This window comes from Pseudophryne corroboree (genome assembly GCF_028390025.1).
Source record: "Pseudophryne corroboree isolate aPseCor3 chromosome 3 unlocalized genomic scaffold, aPseCor3.hap2 SUPER_3_unloc_1, whole genome shotgun sequence".
Classification (NCBI taxonomy): Eukaryota; Metazoa; Chordata; class Amphibia; order Anura; family Myobatrachidae; genus Pseudophryne; species Pseudophryne corroboree.
In genome coordinates, this window is record NW_026967493.1 from 1,395,739 (window position 1) to 1,412,721 (window position 16,983).

The 16,983-nt window shown below is 45.3% G+C and overlaps 1 protein-coding gene across 1 annotated transcript in view; it reads left to right on the forward strand.

The window, feature by feature from the left end:
* The window catches only part of LOC134983134 (zinc finger protein 271-like), a 260,373-nt gene extending 258,638 nt beyond the window's left edge, over positions 1-1,735 (forward strand). Inside the window, exon 6 of the mRNA XM_063948866.1 lies at positions 289-1,735. Coding sequence (XP_063804936.1) covers positions 289-1,307 — 1,019 coding nt within the window. The 3' untranslated portion in view covers positions 1,308-1,735. The remainder of the gene's footprint in view (positions 1-288) is intronic.
* Positions 1,736-16,983: the final 15,248 nt, after the last annotated feature.

Sequence of the window (16,983 nt, forward strand, 5' to 3'; positions counted from 1 at the left end):
CAGCAGGTGCGCACAAAAGCAGGAACATCTCAGAAGGACATCTAATTTCATCCCTGTATTGTGAAATAAAAGAAATTGACAGTAGACAGGATTCTCCAGGGGCTAACCCTATTACCCCAATTATACATCCAGCTCTATCAGCTGATCCCCCTGATCATGGGAAATGTTCTCCTGATCACTCTGATATTGGTGCATCTGTTACAGCTCTGAGAGTAGATACAGTGTTTCCTTGTTCTATAGATGCCAAATGTTTTACACAGAACACAAAGCTTATTACCCATCAGCCAGCTAAGGCAGGTGAGAGGCCATTCCCATGTTCTGAGTGTGGGAAATGTTTTACACAGAAATCAGATCTGGTTATACATGAGCGAAGTCACACAGGTGAGAGGCCATTTCCATGTTCTGAGTGTGGGAAATGTTTTACACGGAAATCAAATCTTGTTACACATGAAATAATACATACAGGTGAGAAGCCATTTACATGTTCTGTATGTGGGAAATATTTCACACACAAATCAACTCTTGTTGCACATGAAAGAATGCATACAGGTGAGAGACCATTTCCATGTCATGAATGTGGTAAATGTTTTATACAGAAATCAGCTCTAGTTATACATGAAAGGATGCATACAGGTGAGAGACCATTTCCATGTCCTGAGTGTGAGAGATGGTTTATACAGAAATCAGCTCTTATTATACATGAGAGAACTCACACAGGTGAGAAGCCATTTCCATGTTCTGAGTGTGGGAAATGTTTTATACAGAAATCAGCTCTTAGTAGACATCAGAGAATTCACACAGGTGAGAAACCATTTCCATGTACTGAGTGTGGGAAATGTTTTGCACAGAAATCGGATCTTGTTGCACATCAGAGAAGTCACACAGGTGAGAAATCATTTTCATGTTCTGACTGTGGAAAATGTTTCGTTAAGACATCACATCTTGTTAGACATCAGAGAATTCACACAGGTGCAAAACCATTTCCATGTACTGAGTGTGGGAAATGTTTTGTTCAGAAATCAGATCTTGTTGTACATGAGAAAATGCATACAGGTGAGAAACCGTTTCCATGTTCTGAGTGTGGGAAATGTTTTGTACAGAAATCACGTCTTGTTACACATCAGAAATGTCACACCGGTGAGAAGCCATTTCCATGTTCTGAGTGTGGGAAATGTTTTGCACAGAAATCACGTCTAGTTACACATCAGAGATGTCACACAGGTGAGAAGCCATTTCCATGTTCTGAGTGTGGAAAATGTTTTACACAGCAAACAAATCTGGTTAGACATCAGAAAATTCATATGTGAAAAAACATTTCCATGTTCTGAGTGTAGGAAATACATAGTCTTTTGTTGCGATAGTTATCACACAGGTGAGGAACCCTTTATATCACCATTGCCATGCAATGTTCCTCAAAGTTTTGTCTTATTTATTATGCTTTTTGCATTATATATGCCAGCACTGGGTGAAACAATCAGATGTCATGCCCTAGTCTAGCACTGCTATGCCAATGACCAGTCTTTTGCTATTTGTACTTTTAACCCAATACCAACCTGAAATGACTGTCTAGCTGAGCTCAAGGTATGGGTGATACCAGTTGGCTGTGACTCAGTTGTGGTGAAACAGAGGTCCTAATGATAGAAGCTCACCAACAAAGGGCAAGACTCCAACTTTGCCAACAATCTGAACTTATGTGGACCATATCCAAAATAAAGCCATGAATTCGCTCAAGATCTACCTGAAGTCATACATGCATTTGTATCATCTCACTTAGACTACTGTAATGCCATCTACCCGGGTCTCACAGAAAAAAAAATTGCACTGCTTGCAGCTTGTACAGAATGCAACAGCCAGTCTGTTTCCTAACCAGCTTATTCCTGCCACATAGCACCATTCTCTACTCCCTTCACCAGTTTGCCTGTAAGATGGTGACTCTATTACATAATCTACATACTGACTCTCCCACCCCTACATGACCAGGGTCCAAGGTACCAGAAGCAGCTTCTGCCTCGGTTACTTCCATATGCAGATGAAGGACTGTAACCAGTCTTCATGGTACTGTTACTAGTACCATGAAACTCCCATAATTCCTTTGAGGGTTGACCTGTTAGCATTGCAACCCTGACCATGGAACATGCTGCCTCGCACAGTCCAGGAGCCCTCCACTCTGGAGACCACAAACAGACTACTGTTACGCATTTCATTAATGTTTCTAAATAACACATCCCACATGCTGAGGTTTTTATTCTGTTCTACTTATTGTATATCTTGTGCTCTGTGTAAATGTGAATGTAAAGCTCCGTGAGTGGTATTGGGAGGAAAGTGCTGTATAAGTAACATTATGACTGGTGAGAATGACAGCAGTCAGATCTAGTTACACTATACGTTACATATACAGAAGGGGAAATGTGTCTGCATGGGGGAAGCTTTCTGTCTGACCTCTCATTACACATCATATCCTGATCCCGGCTCTATGTGACCTCACATCTATTACTTGTGTTACATTACATCTTATACCTGTAGTTTTATGTTCATGTTGATTCTGTTACCTGTTCTGTAAGATCACCTGCTCTCATTGTGGGGGTTGGAGGGGTCACTTTCTAGAATGAGTAGTAGTTTCTGGAAAAAGATTGCCCAAAGGTGTGGGAGTGCCAGGCTTGAGGTGGCATGGGTAAGTGCTTATTACCTAATGATAGGGGTATGGTCTGAGGCCTGACTGTCACGTTCCTGCTACACACCTCCACTCTGCCTAGTAATGATTGCCACTTTACATAAGAGCAGCTGTGCCAGTGTTGTGTCCATGTCTGTATCTCGCAGGCTGTTATTTCACCATATCTGTTATAGATGCATAATTATGCCCAAGACTGATTACTGTAGCTGCACTGTCTGTGACACCCAGCCAATATGCCATATATAATTGTGTACTTGCCCTGTGTGTGATGCCCGGCCTGTACGCCATATATACACATTGTCATGTTGGCCAGATCACTGCTAATCCTGAATGTCTGAAACTGGGCTCGGCCTTAACTGCTCTGGATCCAGGCTTGAACTGAACCAAATTGGACTGGGACTGAACCAGAGCGGATCTGGGCTTGGACTGAAAACTGGATCTGGGCTTGGACGAACCTAGACTGAATCTAGGCTTGGACTGGACAGGATCTAGAGTTGGGATCAGTATGAAATTCCTACATTCAAAATATCGACAACAATTGACTGAGGGTCAAAATCCTGACAAGGTCAAAATACAGACATTAAATGTCTATAGATCAAAAAGTTAACACAAGTTTTTCATTGTTTTTTGGTGTGTATGTCAACATAGGTTGACATGGATACAAGTCAGTTTCAATTAAAAAATGAAAAATGCATGTTGACTTTTTGACCTGTCAACATTTTAAATGTCTGCATTTTGACCTTTTCTGTATTGTAAATGTCGGGACTTTGACCGTCGGTCATTGGTTGTCTGGATTTTGATTAATTTTGTTAATTGACCCCACCCCCCTAGAGATATAGGACTGGACTGGAACTGACAATGCAGCTTGGATGGTAACTGCACTCGTATATACTTGATAGAGTGTAGTGCTGTGAAGGTATTACAGGACACTACACACTGAGTTAGACTTTTCTTTGAATATAACAGTCTAGAACAGAGGTTCTCAAACTCTGTCCTCGGGAGCCCACACAGTGCATGTTTTACAGGGAACCAAGCAGGTGCACAGGTGTATTAATTACTCACTCACACATTTTAAAAGGTCCACAGGTGGAGCTAATTATTTCACTTGCGATTCTGTGAGGAGACCTGCAAAACATGCACTGTGTGTGCCGCCGAGGACCGAGTTTGAGAACCTCTGGTCTAGAAGGAACTGGAGTGATTGAAGGATTATGGTAGAAGTCCATACTGTTCGGCTTTGATATAATGACTGGAAATAAGGGCGTTAACTTGCTGGGGATTCAGGAGTTAACAGCACACCAGGGTTCAGGATCTCTGCTGCAAATTGGGAAATGACCCACCGCAGCCCTTGCTTGAAGGTCTGTAATTAACACTGCAAACAGGATCCTGCAGGCTGTAGACATATGAATTAACTGATAGATAATTAGCTTGAAGTGAGAGGCATAGGCTAAAGCTAAGTATACAATAGTCAAAATTTTTGGTTCGGTCAACAACTGGGCCGATTATTTGCTTGGGGGGTTCTGATATCTGTGATAAACACTTGATTTTGTCACCAGAAAAGTCATCTGATTTCTTGTAAAATCTCGAAAAATCAAGTGATGGAAAAAATCAGGCTCAACCACACACTACCCAATTTTTCAACCTGGACATTTGGTCAGATTATTGAAAATGCACACTGGTGAAGTAAAATCAAATATCTATATTGTCTCAGAAATTGTGCTTTAAACCTGTAGCTTCTATCGTTTGTAACCATTATCTTTATTTCTGTATAGCGTTAATTCTCCTGAAGTAATGTTTTCTGTCGACCTTCATTCCACATTATCTGACTAAGTGCGTTTGTGTCTATCAGTAAAGACCCTTGTATTTAGATAACCAGAACTTAAATTACATTTTATGAGGTTTTATGTCAGGACAAAGAGGACATGATAATGAATATCTGATGGACCTTTGCTCTGGACAAACAACATGCTAGGATGAACAGGAATGACCCATATGCTGATGAAGCTTAATCAGCAATCCAATGTTTGCTTATAGAAGATTTAATATCCGTGGACCGGTCTGCCATCTAGATGAATGCACACGCTTCAGTTAGCTCATCGAACCATATTTAGCATTTCCCCTTTCTGCCCATGAACCAATCTATGTCTCCAATTTCATCTTATTGTACGCCGTATTAGTAAATCAGTTATGAATGATTGTATAATGTTATGGTGTAAATATGTAAGGTCCGATGCTCTAAGGGCACGGGCTCATTGATGAACTCTGTCCTGGTCCACGCTCCTCTGCAGAATATTGGGTGTGGTTCCCTCTTTGATGAATTCTATATGCTAAATATCATCACAATGGACCTCTCCATTATTTGGCTTTAACAGATGTGGTGCTTGTCCGCTAACTACACAATCTAATGGCACGGAAAATCTTTTCCAGACACAACAGAAAGGGGGGACATCTTATATGTGGAGATTGTGGCTGAGATATTTGCTTTGAGACAGATTGGAAAATTGATTGTGTTTGTGGTTTAGATTTTCCCAATTTAATCAGCAAAATACCAAAGCGATCCTTCATACATACTATACAATAAATTTGGCTGATGTCTCTATTGGCAAATTGGCTCAATAATTGTATAGTGTGTACTTAGCTTTAGGTTGTTTATACTGCAGACGGGGACCTTAATGAGCTCATCAGGTTACTGTAATCAAAGATTAATGGCTGATGTCTGTAAAAATATACTGAAGCTTGAATGGAAGTATAGCTGAGAGAAAATCTCAGTGGTAGTAGGCTTTACAGACTAGGAACTAAACAATGTATGACTCTCTGGAACCCAGGAGATTGTTGTTACTATATTCTGGAACCAGAAATTGTAGTATAGCTTGCTCTAAGCAGGAGCTTGGAAAGCAGGATAACTTATGAGAATTGCTCTGACCCTGAATGAATGACCAGACCATAGGAGTTGCAGGTCTCTGGTTCCTGGTGTCAGCTGAGGTAAGGAGTGCTCTAACTAGAGGATTGCAGCCAGCTGACATGGTGATATCTGTGCATCCATTCATGAACAAGGACAAGCAGAAAACCAGGTAGCAAAGGTACGTTCCATGGTAAATATGTGGAATATGAGAGCCAGAAGTCGGGATTATGACACAATCGTAGAAAACACTAAAATCTAGAGGAAAGTGCAGAATAGATAGCCAAAGATGAACAGAAAGAAGGACTTCAGCAACCCACTAAGGAGGCTCCAGAGGGTACCAGATTCCTGTATATATCCAACTGACCCATGACCACTTCACAGAAGACTTTGCTATAAGAAAAACGACACCGTGTGCTTCAAGTTATCCGGTCTCTAGGTCGACAATGTCTAGCTCGACCACTATTGGTTGACGGACTCTAGGTCGACATGACAAAAGGTTGACATGAGATTTTCACTTTTTCCATTTTTTTAACTTTTTCATACTTTACGATCCACATGGACTACAGTTGGGAATGGTAACCTGTGCCAAGCGCAGTGAGGCACCTTTCCTTTGCTCGCCATGCGAGGGGACATGGTGCACTAATTGGGGTTCCCGGTCACTGTACGGAGAAAACTACACCAAAAAATGTGATAAAACTCATGTTGACCTAGTACATGTCGACCTACAGTCCGTTGACCTAGAAATTATGTTGACCTACTTACTGTAGAACAGTAGTGGTCAACCTTACATACCACACCCGCACTCCAAGTGTAAAATCTAACCACTAAACTAACTAGAAATGCTGGTTAAATCAAACCCTATACCCTTTGAATGCCCCATAAGCCCACTAAGGGTAACAGCCCTTAAAGGCATGGAGATGTATGGCTCGAGTCTACTTTTTAAAACCTTACATTAAATGACACTCAAGCAAGGGTCTGTGATCTCCACCTCCCCTCGACACTCCTCACATGGGCAACCATTATCATTAGCACATCCCAGATTTCCCTTTAAGTAAAGCTTCTCTTAAAAATCCATAGAATGTCTAAACTTCATTGGGATCATTTCCCGTGGCAGTCACTTGAGAGGTTTTTGACTTTATCCACATCCAGCCCCCAACGTCTTATCACCATCATGCACAAGATGACATAGGGGGTCATTCCGAGTTGATCGCTAACTGCCGTTGTTCGCTGCATAGCGTTCAGTTAAAAAAATGGCAAAACTGGGCATGCGTATGCACCGCAATGCTCGCGCGCGTTGTACGGGTACAAAGAGCATTGTGGTTTTGCACTGGTTCTATTGACACTTTCAGTCGCAGAGCCGATCGCAAGGAGATTGACAGAAAGTAGGAGTTTCAGGTTGTCAACTGATCGTTTTCTGGGAGTGTTTGGAAAAACGCAGGCGTGGCCGGGTTGTTTGCTGGACGGGTATCTGATGTCATTACCGTGTCATTCATCGCAGCAATCATCACACAGAATAAGTAACTACAGGGCTGGTCTTGTTTTGCACAAAATGTGTTTGCAGACGCTCGGCTGCACAGGCGTTCCCACTCCTGCAAAGCAAAAAAAAAGCACTCCCCCCGTGGGCGGTGACTATGCGTTTGCACGGCTGCTAAAAGTAGCTAATGAGCGATCAACTCAGAATGAGGGCCATAGACCGGGAGACAGCCACGCCAAACTTGGAGACTTTTAAATTGGCCACCATCTATCCATGAACTGTAGAAGGGAGACACCCAAAACTTAAAGCCCTCTACCCATTGATGAGGTGGGTTCTTAAAACATACTCCCTAGATTAAGTCTCTCAAGTTTTTGTAAAGAACACTACTGGGCTGGACACCCTCTTCCCTCAACTTGTACTTTAATTCAGTAAGAATTGCAATTTTTGCTAAGTAGTAGTTTCTTCGATCAAATAGTTGACACCCAAAAATTAAGAAAAAACGCCCATTGCAAAAATTGTGAATGTATCGCAATAAGGAGATTTATGGTAGACTTACCATGGTTAAATCTCTGCGAGGTACACTGGTTCCACAGGGAATACATTGGGGTGTAGAGATGGATCTTGATCCAGAGGCACCAACAGGCTACAGCTTTAGGCAGTCCCAGGATGCATTGCAGGTCCTCCTCTATAACCCCGCCTCCAGGCACTGTGAGCTCAGTTTTGTTAACCAGTCCAATGCAGAAGCAGGTAAAAAAGAAGGCAGATGTTAGTCACATAGAACCACGTTCTCACAACAGGACAAGGGACTAGCACTAATGCCATACCAACCCAAAGAAGCTAAGTGCGTCAGGGTAGGCACCCTGTGGAACCCAGTGTACCTCGCAGAAAGATTTACCCATGGTAAGTCTACCATAAATCTCCTTTTCTGCAGCGGGGTACACTGTTCCACTGGGAATACATCGGGGATGTCCTAAAGTAGTTCCTCAAGGGAGGGGATGCAGCTTAGCGAGTATGAGAACCCGGCGTCCAAAGGAAGCATCCTGGGGGGCGGAAGTATCAAAGGCATAGAACCTAATGGAACATGTTCACGGAGGACCACGTAGTCACCTTGCACAATTGTTCTGCAGACGCGCCACGGCAAGCCGCCCAAGAAGGTCCAACAGATCGAGTAGAATGGGCTTTAATAGCAGCAGGAGCTGGGAGCCCAGCCTGCGCATAAGCTTGTGCAACCATTCTAATTCATCTGGCCAAGGTTTGCTTATTCACAGGCCAGCCACGTTTGTGGAAACAAAATAGTACAAAAAGGGCATCTGACCTCCTAATAGAGGTAGTCCTCGCCACATATATACAGAGAGCCCTTACCACATCCAAAGAATGCTCTTTGGAGGACAAGTCAGAAAAAATAAATGCCGGAACTATAATCTCTTGGTTAAGGTGAAAACATAACACCACCATAGGTAAATAAACGGGGCAAGTTTGGAGAACTGCTCGGTCACAATGAAATATCAAAAAGGGTGGACGACAGGACAAAGGCAACTGCCAATAAGGACCTTAGCCGTAAGCCATTTAAGGTCCACTGACTCAAGAGGTACAAATGCAAACTCTTGCAGGGCATTCAGGACAACAGACAAATCCCATGGAGCCACAGGAGTTACATAGGGAGGCTGAATCCGCAGTACGCCCTGAGTGAAAGTATGAACGTCAGGTAGAGATGCAACTTTTCTCTGAAACCACTCCGACAAGGCAGATATGTGAACCTTGAGGGAGGCCAGAAGTCCTAAATCCAGGCCTTGTTGTAAAAAAGCCAGAAGTCTGGAAGTACTAAACATGTAAGCATCGTAATTTTTAGCAGCACACCAGGTGAAGTAAGAATTCCAGACCCTATAATAAATCCGTGCAGAAGCCGGTTTGCGGGCCTTTAGCAAAGTTTGGATAACCACCTCAGAGAATCCTTTGGCTCTCAGGAGTGAAGCTTCAAGAGCCACACCATCAAAGCCAGTCTGGCCATGTCCGAGTAGACACAAGGGCCCTGAACGAGGAGGTCTGGGCGTTGAGGAAGTAGAAGAGGATGCTCTATCGATAGACCCTGCAGGTCTGAGAACCAATGCCGTCTGGGCCACGCTGGAGCGACTAGAAGTAGTATTCCTCCTTCTTGCTTGAACTTCCGTTGTACCCTGGGCAGAACTGACACTGGAGGGAACACGTAGGGCAGCCGAAAGTTCCATGGAATTGCCAGTGCATCCACGAACGCTGCTTGACGATCCCTTGTTCTTCATCCGAAGACCGAAACTTTGTGATTGTGTCGAGACGCCATCAGGTCTACATCTGGTAGACCACACTTGTCCACTAGGAGTTGAAAGACTTCCTGATGAAGACTCCCCTCTCTGGCGTGCACGTCCTGACGAATGAGGAAATCCGCTTCCCAGTTGAGGACTCCCGGAATGAACGCTGCTGATATTGCTGGCAGATGGCATTCCGCCCAACAAAGGATTTTTGACACTTCCATCATTGCCATGCGGCTTCGAGTGCCGCCTTGATGGTTTATGTATGCCACCGAGGTGGCATTGTCTGATTGCACTTGAACAGTTCTGTTTTGTATCAGAGGCAGGACAAGAGTCAAAGCATTGAACACTGTCCGCAATTCCAGAATATTTATCGGAAGGAGAGATTCCTCCTTGGTCCACCGACCCTGGAGAGAGTGTTGATCCAGCACCGCGCCCCAACCCCTTAGACTGGCATCTGCAGTCAGTAGGACCCAGTTGGGGATCCAGAAGGGATGGCCTCTGTTCAACTGCTGGTCCTATGACAGACGAACTGCTGGTTCTGTGACAGCTCAGTGACAGACATACCTCCGGAGTCAAAGAGATCATTTGAGACCTGATCGGAAGAGGCAGGCCATCCCACTTGGAAAGGATTAACCGCTGTAGAGGGCGGGAATGAAATTGAGCATACTCCACCATGTCAAAAGCCGGCACCACGAGGCCTAGTACTTGCATTGCCGAGTGTATCGACACTCTTGGACGAGAAAGGAAGTATCCGATCCTGTCCTTAAGTTTCAGGACTTTCTCTGGAGACAGAAACAGTCTTTGGCTGTGTGTGTCCAGCACCATTCTCCGAGCAGGGACCAGCGAGGACTTCTTCCAGTTGACAAGCCACCCATGGACATGTAGGAAGCGTACCGTCAGTTGCAGATGACTAAGGAGGACATCTTGGGAGTTCCGCAGGATCAGCAAGTGATCTAGATATGGCAGGATCCTGATTCCCTGATGATGCGGATGAGCCGTCATCACGACCATAACCTTGGTGAAGATCCAAGGGGCCGTGGCCAGTCCAAATGGCAGAGCCTGGAATTGATAGTGAAGGTTGCCAATAGCAAACCGCAGATAGTGCTGATGCGAAATGGCAATAGGCATATGCAGGGAAGCATCTTCTATATCCAGGGATACCATATAGTCTCTGGGCCTATGGACAGTACAATTGAGCGCAGTGTTTTTCAATATGGAACTTGAACACTCTCACAAACTTGTTCAGTGATTTGAGGTTGAGAATAAGCCGGAAAGACCCATCAGGTTTTGGGACTAGAAACAGGGTAGAGTAGTATCCTCTGCCACTGTGGGACAGAGGTACCGGCACTACCACTCCTGTATCCAGGAGGAAATGCACAACCATTAGTAGAACTTGCGCTTTTAATGGATCCGAAGGGATAACCGATGTGCAGAACTGGCGAGGGAGACGTCTCTTGAAAGAGACTGTGTACCCGTGAGAGACAATTTCTCGTACCAATGTGTCTGAAGTGGTCATTACCAGACCTGGATGAATCACAGAAGTCAGCCCCCTACCCAGGGATCCCCCAGGGGGAGGCCTGTCCCGTCATGTAGCAGGCGTGTCATGAGAAGCAGGCCGACGAGCAGCCCAGGATTGTTAGGCCTTGGGCTTAGTGGTTGTTGGGAGCACGAGACAATCTCGGGTATGTCTGACATTCACTTTCCCTTAAGGCCGAAAGCAGGGACAAGCGGTACCTTATGCCTTCTGTGCAGAAGGAGTAGCATTTGGGAGGAAGACAGTCATAGCAGCCGCCGATTCAGACCCAATTTTTAATTAGGTCTTCCCCAAATAAGATGTCCCCAGTAAAAGGGGAATACCTCCAAGGACTTTTGGAGTTCAGGTCCACCATCCATGACCTCAACCACAGAATAGGGTGAGCCAGGACAGACGTATTCGACGCCTTGGCTGCCAACACACCCACCTCAGGGGACGCCTCCTGGTGTAGAAAAAGGTGGCGGTGGTATTGTGAGACAGGGAATGTCTGGCATTGTCAGATATATCCTCGGGCAGCTCTTCCTCTAATGCCTGATCCAGTCATCAATCTATTTTGCAGCCTCAAGAGGATGCAATCGTGGTCTATGTACAACACCCATAAGAGAGTAATAGACTTCAGGCATCCCTCCACATGCTTATCTGTCGGTTCCTACAGTGAGGGGACAGTGGGGAGAGGCAGAGTGGACGACACCCGATGGGTGACACATGAGTTCACTAGCAGTGAATTACCTACTTGTTATATAACCCTGCAGGGGGTGGATATCGAGCTAATGTCCGTTGTAGACAGGGGAAATGTCTACCCTGGATTAGACCACGGGTCTTGTCTGATGTACACTTAATGGTCAGAATGTGGTAACAGAGTTTTATTTACCCTCTGACGTGTGAACATATCCGTTTGCTTAACTACAGTAGGGGAATCCTCTTATCAGTGATTTGTAGGGTTTGCTTCCCAGTAACCACAAGGGCGGTGGCATCATTTAGCAATGGAAAATCCTTGTTAGAAACACCTAATATAAGTACTGACAGGACAGCATGTTCCCCCTCTCTTCAGATAAAATATCTGAGAGAATATTGGCTAGGGAGGAGGAAGCAGCCCGCTTAGATGACCCAGATACACAAGAGTGAGCTGGAATAGGGTTTTGCATGACCAAGGAATGAGTCATACGCTACATCCTGTGAGGCAAAATTTTCCCGCCCAAAGCGGAGTAACCATGGGGACATCAGTGACTGTAATGTTACAGGTGGCCTCATAGGGGGCATAAAGCATTCAACTAGGGAACACAGTGGGTTTGAGAACGCAGCCCAGGTTGGCTCCTGATTGATTAGAGGAGCTGTGGACCGACTGGGGAGATGTATGAGACATAGTACACCGACCATCACACAAAACTTCCTCTTCAGTTAAATCCGTTAGCATGTGACGTTAGCATGTAAAAACAATACCTGCGAATAAATCCGTTAGCATGTGACTGAGTACCCAGTACTAAACACCTGCAAATAAATCCGGTATTGTGTGACCGAGTACACAGTATAATACACATAATAGGTAAATACTGTGACGCACTGTATATTGACCCAGACGCACCTAGTCCTCTAGGGTACAGTATACAGTGATAGATATATCTGGAATACACCGCAGTGAAATTACATAGCAGATACAGGTACACAGTCACATTTGCAATGCAGATAATTATTTACATGACAATAAAAATGCATTGGATTATTATATGAACACATAGAAATATATATATATATATATATATATATAGACAAATATGATATAGCGCTGATTATTGCCTTACAGAGAAAATATAAGATATGTGTATAAAGATACACTAAGCATGTGTCCATATATTTGAATCACAGCAACTTCATGTGGATGTTGCCAAAAGCACTAGATCCTCGTTATAATAGTGGGACCGCAGCTCCCCTTCCAACAATCCGAACTCCTCCGGAGAAAAAGTATCTGTCAACAAAGCATATATAGGGGGCGCTCCATAGTGCATAAAAGTTTTATTTTAAAAATAATACACAGGGTATTTTAAAACCAATTGTAAATATTCGTACCAGAAGGCAACCAGTGTGGGCTGGTTACCACGTGATTCAAGTAAAGGTGATCAATTGGAAAAGCAACAGCAAGTGTCAGGCGATCATACCGGATACCTCCACCCGACGACGGCTGGTCTCCCCAGGCTCTCGGGCAGGAATCACACACGTCCCCGACTCCTTGCTCAGCGATACCAACGATCATGTACGTCACCAGACTCCGCCCCAACGCGTTTCGTCATAGACTTCGTCAGAGGGCTGGAGTCTGTGACGATCAGGTCCATTATAAAGTGTTCAGTGTCTAATTTACATGAGTATTGGAGTGATTACACCTGAGCTGCAGGCTGTTGTTTAAAGCTATGGTGGAAGTATACCATAACGATACTCCCTGGTAGTAATTAAGAGCTTGTTAGATAAATGTACAAGAAGATATATATTGTTACATTGTCATGTTATCATTAAAAACCACCTCTCAAATGAAGGTGTACACATTAACGGAACTATTATAGTCTCCATAATTATATAAAACAATTTAGACCATTATAGGATTTAAGGACACAGTCTGCAGCTTGGTTTACAAAGCCGTAAAAGATCAGATTACATAAGTATAGGGTCTGCAGGATGTGAGCCACAAACTGTCGTATATTAGCATAATAGACCCCTGATGAACACACATTTCTCTATCGTCCTAAGTGGATGCTGGGGTTCCTGAAAGGACCATGGGGAATAGCGGCTCCGTAGGAGACAGGGCACAAAAGTAAAGCTTTTACAGGTCAGGTGGTGTGTACTGGCTCCTCCCCCTATGACCCTCCTCCAGACTCCAGTTAGATTTTTGTGCCCGGCCGAGAAGGGTGCAATTCTAGGTGGCTCTCATAAAGAGCTGCTTAGAGAGTTTAGCTTAGGTTTTTATTTTTATTTTACAGTGATTCCTGCTGGCAACAGGATCACTGCAACGAGGGACAGAGGGGAGAAGAAGTGAACTCACCTGCGTGCAGGATGGATTGGCTTCTTGGCTACTGGACATGAAGCTCCAGAGGGACGATCACAGGTACAGCCTGGATGGTCACCGGAGCCACGCCGCCGGCCCCCTCACAGATGCTGAAGCAAGAAGAGGTCCAGAATCGGCGGCTGAAGACTCCTGCAGTCTTCTTAAGGTAGCGCACAGCACTGCAGCTGTGCGCCATTTTCCTCTCAGCACACTTCACACGGCAGTCACTGAGGGTGCAGGGCGCTGGGAGGGGGGCGCCCTGGGAGGCAAATGAAAACCTTTAAAAAGGCTAAAAATACCTCACATATAGCCCCAGAGGCTATATGGAGATATTTACCCCTGCCTAAATGTACTAAATAGCGGGAGACGAGCCCGCCGGAAAAGGGGCGGGGCCTATCTCCTCAGCACACGGCGCCATTTTCTGTCACAGCTCCGCTGGTCAGGAAGGCTCCCAGGTCTCTCCCCTGCACTGCACTACAGTAACAGGGTATAACAGAGAGGGGGGGCAAAATAAATGGCAATATATCAATATAAAAGCAGCTATAAGGGAGCACTTAATCATAAGGCTATCCCTGTCATATATAGCGTTTTTTGGTGTGTGCTGGCAGACTCTCCCTCTGTCTCCCCAAAGGGCTAGTGGGTCCTGTCTTCGTATAGAGCATTCCCTGTGTGTCTGCTGTGTGTCGGTACGTGTGTGTCGACATGTATGAGGACGTTATTGGTGTGGAGGCGGAGCAATTGCCAAATATGAGGATGTCACCTCCTAGGGGGTCGACACCAGAATGGATGCCTTTATTTGTGGAATTACGGGATAGCGTCAACTCGCTTAAGCAGTCGTTTGCCGACATGAGGCGGCCGGACACTCAATTAGTGCCTGTCCAGGCGCCTCAAACACCGTCAGGGGCTGTAAAACGCCCCTTGCCTCAGTCGGTCGACACAGACCCAGACACAGGCACTGATTCCGGTGGTGAAGGTGACGAATCAACCGTATTTTCCAGTAGGGCCACACGTTATATGATTTTGGCAATAAAGGAGATGTTACATTTAGCTGATACTACAGGTACCACTAAACAGGGTATTATGTGGGGTGTGAAAAAACTACCAGTAGTTTTTACCGAATCAGAAGAATTAAATGACGTGTGTGATGAAGCGTGGGGTGCCCCGATAAAAAACTGCTAATTTCAAAGAAGTTATTGGCTTTATACCCTTTCCCGCCAGAGGTTAGGGAGCGCTGGGAAACACCTCCTAGGGTGGACAAAGCGCTAACACGCTTATCAAAACAAGTGGCGTTACCCTCTCCTGAGACGGCCGCACTTAAAGATCCATCAGATAGGAGGATGGAAAATATCCAAAAAGGTATATACACACATGCAGGTGTTATACTACGACCAGCTATTGCGACTGCCTGGATGTGCAGTGCTGGGGTAGTTTGGTCAGAGTCCCTGATCGAAAATATTGATACCCTGGACGGGGACAATATTTTACTGTCGTTAGAACAAATAAAGGATGCATTTCTTTATATGCGTGATGCACAGAGAGATATCTGCACACTGGCATCACGGGTAAGTGCTATGTCCATTTCGGCCAGAAGAGCTTTATGGACACGACAGTGGACAGGCGATGCGTAGAGGAGTTATTTGGGGTCGGTCTATCGGATTTGGTGGCCACGGCTACGGCCGGGAAATCCACCTTTCTACCTCAAGTCACTCCCCAACAGAAAAAGGCACCGACTTTTCAACCGCAGCCTTTTCGTTCCTTTAAAAATAAGAGAGCAAAGGGCTATTCATATCTGCCACGAGGCAGAGGACGAGGGAAGAGACAGCAACAGGCAGCTCCTTCCCAGGAACAGAAGCCCTCCCCGGCTTCTACAAAAGCCTCAGCATGACGCTGGGGCTTCGCAAGCGGACTTGGGGGCGGTAGGCGGTCGTCTCAAAAATTACAGCGCGCAGTGGGCTCACTCGCAGGTAAATCCCTGGATCCTGCAGATAATATCTCAGGGGTACAGGTTGAAATTAGAGACAGAGCCACCTCGCCGTTTCCTGAAGTCGGCTTTACCAACGTCCCCCTCAGAAAGGGAGACGGTTTTGGAAGCCATTCACAAGCTGTATTCTCAGCAGGTGATAGTCAAGGTACCTCTTCTACAACAAGGGAAGGGGTATTATTCCACTCTTTTTGTGGTACCGAAGCCGGATGGCTCGGTAAGGCCTATTCTAAATCTGAAGTCCTTGAACCTGTACATAAAGAAGTTCAAGTTCAAGATGGAGTCACTCAGAGCAGTGATAGCGAACCTGGAAGAAGGGGACTTTATGGTATCCTTGGACATCAAGGATGCGTATCTCCACGTTCCAATTACCCCTCACACCAGGGGTACCTCAGGTTCGTTGTACAAAACTGTCACTATCAGTTTCAGACGCTGCCGTTTGGTTTGTCCACGGCACCTCGGGTCTTTACAAAGGTAATGGCCGAGATAATATTTCTTCTTCGAAGAAAAGGCGTATTAATTATCCCATACTTGGACGATCTCCTAATAAGGACAAGGTCCAGAGAACAGCTAGAGATGGGTTTAGCACTATCTCAAGAGGTGCTAAAGCAGCACGGATGGATTCTGAATATTCCAAAATCCCAATTAATGCCGACAACTCGTCTGCTGTTCCTGGGGATGATTCTGGACACAGTTCAGAAAAAGGTTTTTCTTCCCGAAGAAAAAGCCAAGGAGTTATCTGACCTGGTCAGGAACCTCCTAAAACCAGGAAAGGTGTCTGTACATCAATGCACAAGAGTCCTGGGAAAAAATGGTAGCTTCTTACGAAGCAATCCCTTTCGGCAGATTCCATGCAAAGGGATCTGTTGGACAAATGGTCAGGGTCGCATCTTCAGATGCACCTGCGGATAACCCTGTCGCCGAGGACAAGGGTATCCCTTCTGTGGTGGTTGCAGGAGGCTCATCTATTGGAGGGCCGCAGATTCGGCATGCAGGATTGGATCCTGGTGACCACGGATGCCAGCCTGAGAGGCTGGGGAGCAGTCACACAGGGAAGAAATTTCCAGGGAGTGTGGTCGAGCCTGAAAAAGTCTCTTCACATAAGCAT